The following is a 1133-nucleotide window of genomic DNA, read 5'->3' as shown; positions in this document are numbered from 1 at the left end:
AAGCCCCAGAATCTTGGCCTCCAAGGAGTAGCCTGGTTTAACCCTCGTGTCCCTGAAACCTGCGCAGACACGGCATGGGCACGTGTGCTGTGGGAGGACTCACGCCCACTGGCTCGCTCTCCTTGTCTCAGCCCCACATCTTCAGCGTGTAAAACAGTGGTTACAAGTGCCTTTGAGAGAGGCCTGCCTGGAGGTTCCCACGGCTGTGCCGTCACCACGTCGTGCGTGCTGTCAGCCTGAAAACAAGGCCCATACCCTTCGGCAGTCCCTCCAGCCCCTGACAACCCGTCTGCTGTCTTCTGTAGGGTCTCCTGTGACCGGCTTAGTTCACTCATGGTAGTAGTTTTAGTGTTCACCCACCTTGCAGAAGCTCTGAGCGCCCCATCTGTCTACACGGCCGAGCTTCGTGGAAGTCAGCATTAGATCGAGTTTTGTCTGCTTGTTTGTTGTCGAGGATCTGGCCAGTCCTCGCCCCTGGGCTTGGAGGGTAGTGCCGCTAGGAGCGAGTGCGTGTACAGGTGTCTTGGGGAGGGTCTCTCCTTCCAGGAAGCCTTCCTTTCTCCTGGCCTGTCTCTTGCCCTTTGGGTTTTAGGAGCCCTGCCTTGTAACATTTGTGCCCTTGGTATTGGCAAGCGAGAGCGATGATGGCTTTCCTGTCCCTGGGGGGCCGGGGCCCGATGTCTGGGTCCTCATGGCTCTCCCTCCCCCAGCAACATTCCAACGCGTCCCAGTCCCTGTGCGACATCATCCGCCTGAGCCGGGAGCAGATGATCCAGGGGCAGGACAGCCCAGAGCCCGACCCGCTGCTGACCACCCTGGAGAAGTATGGCTTCTGGGTGGGCGGGCGGGCGGGCGGGGGCGCAGGGGTCAGCCAGGCCTCACCCCCTCGCCCCCAGGCAGGAGACCATCGAGCAGCTCCTGAGCAACATGTTCGAGGGGGAGCAGAGCCAGTCCGTGATCGTCAACGGAATCCAGGTGCTGCTGACACTGCTGGAGCCCAGGAGGCCCAGGTGAGGCAGCGCCAGGCCAGGCGGCCGGCTCCACAGCCTCCTCCCTGAGCCCCCGCCGCCCTGTGACGCGGGGGACGCTCTTCCCCGCCGCCCTGTGACGTGGGGTCCCCGCCGCCCTGTGAC

The 1133-nt window shown here is 62.8% G+C and overlaps 1 protein-coding gene across 1 annotated transcript in view; it reads left to right on the top strand.

Moving 5' to 3' along the window:
• Positions 1–1133, top strand: part of PPP6R1 (protein phosphatase 6, regulatory subunit 1) — a 17807-nt gene that overhangs the window by 3618 nt on the left and 13056 nt on the right. Inside the window, exons 5-6 of the mRNA XM_006901883.1 lie at positions 711–823; positions 897–1010. Of these exons, the coding sequence (XP_006901945.1) occupies positions 711–823; positions 897–1010 (227 nt within the window). The remainder of the gene's footprint in view (positions 1–710; positions 824–896; positions 1011–1133) is intronic.

This window comes from Elephantulus edwardii, unplaced genomic scaffold (genome assembly GCF_000299155.1).
Source record: "Elephantulus edwardii isolate Elephantulus edwardi_28Jun2011 unplaced genomic scaffold, EleEdw1.0 scaffold00348, whole genome shotgun sequence".
NCBI classification, from domain to species: Eukaryota; Metazoa; Chordata; class Mammalia; order Macroscelidea; family Macroscelididae; genus Elephantulus; species Elephantulus edwardii.
Note: the sequence above shows the minus strand (reverse complement) of the source record. Positions and strands in the feature narration are given on the sequence as shown.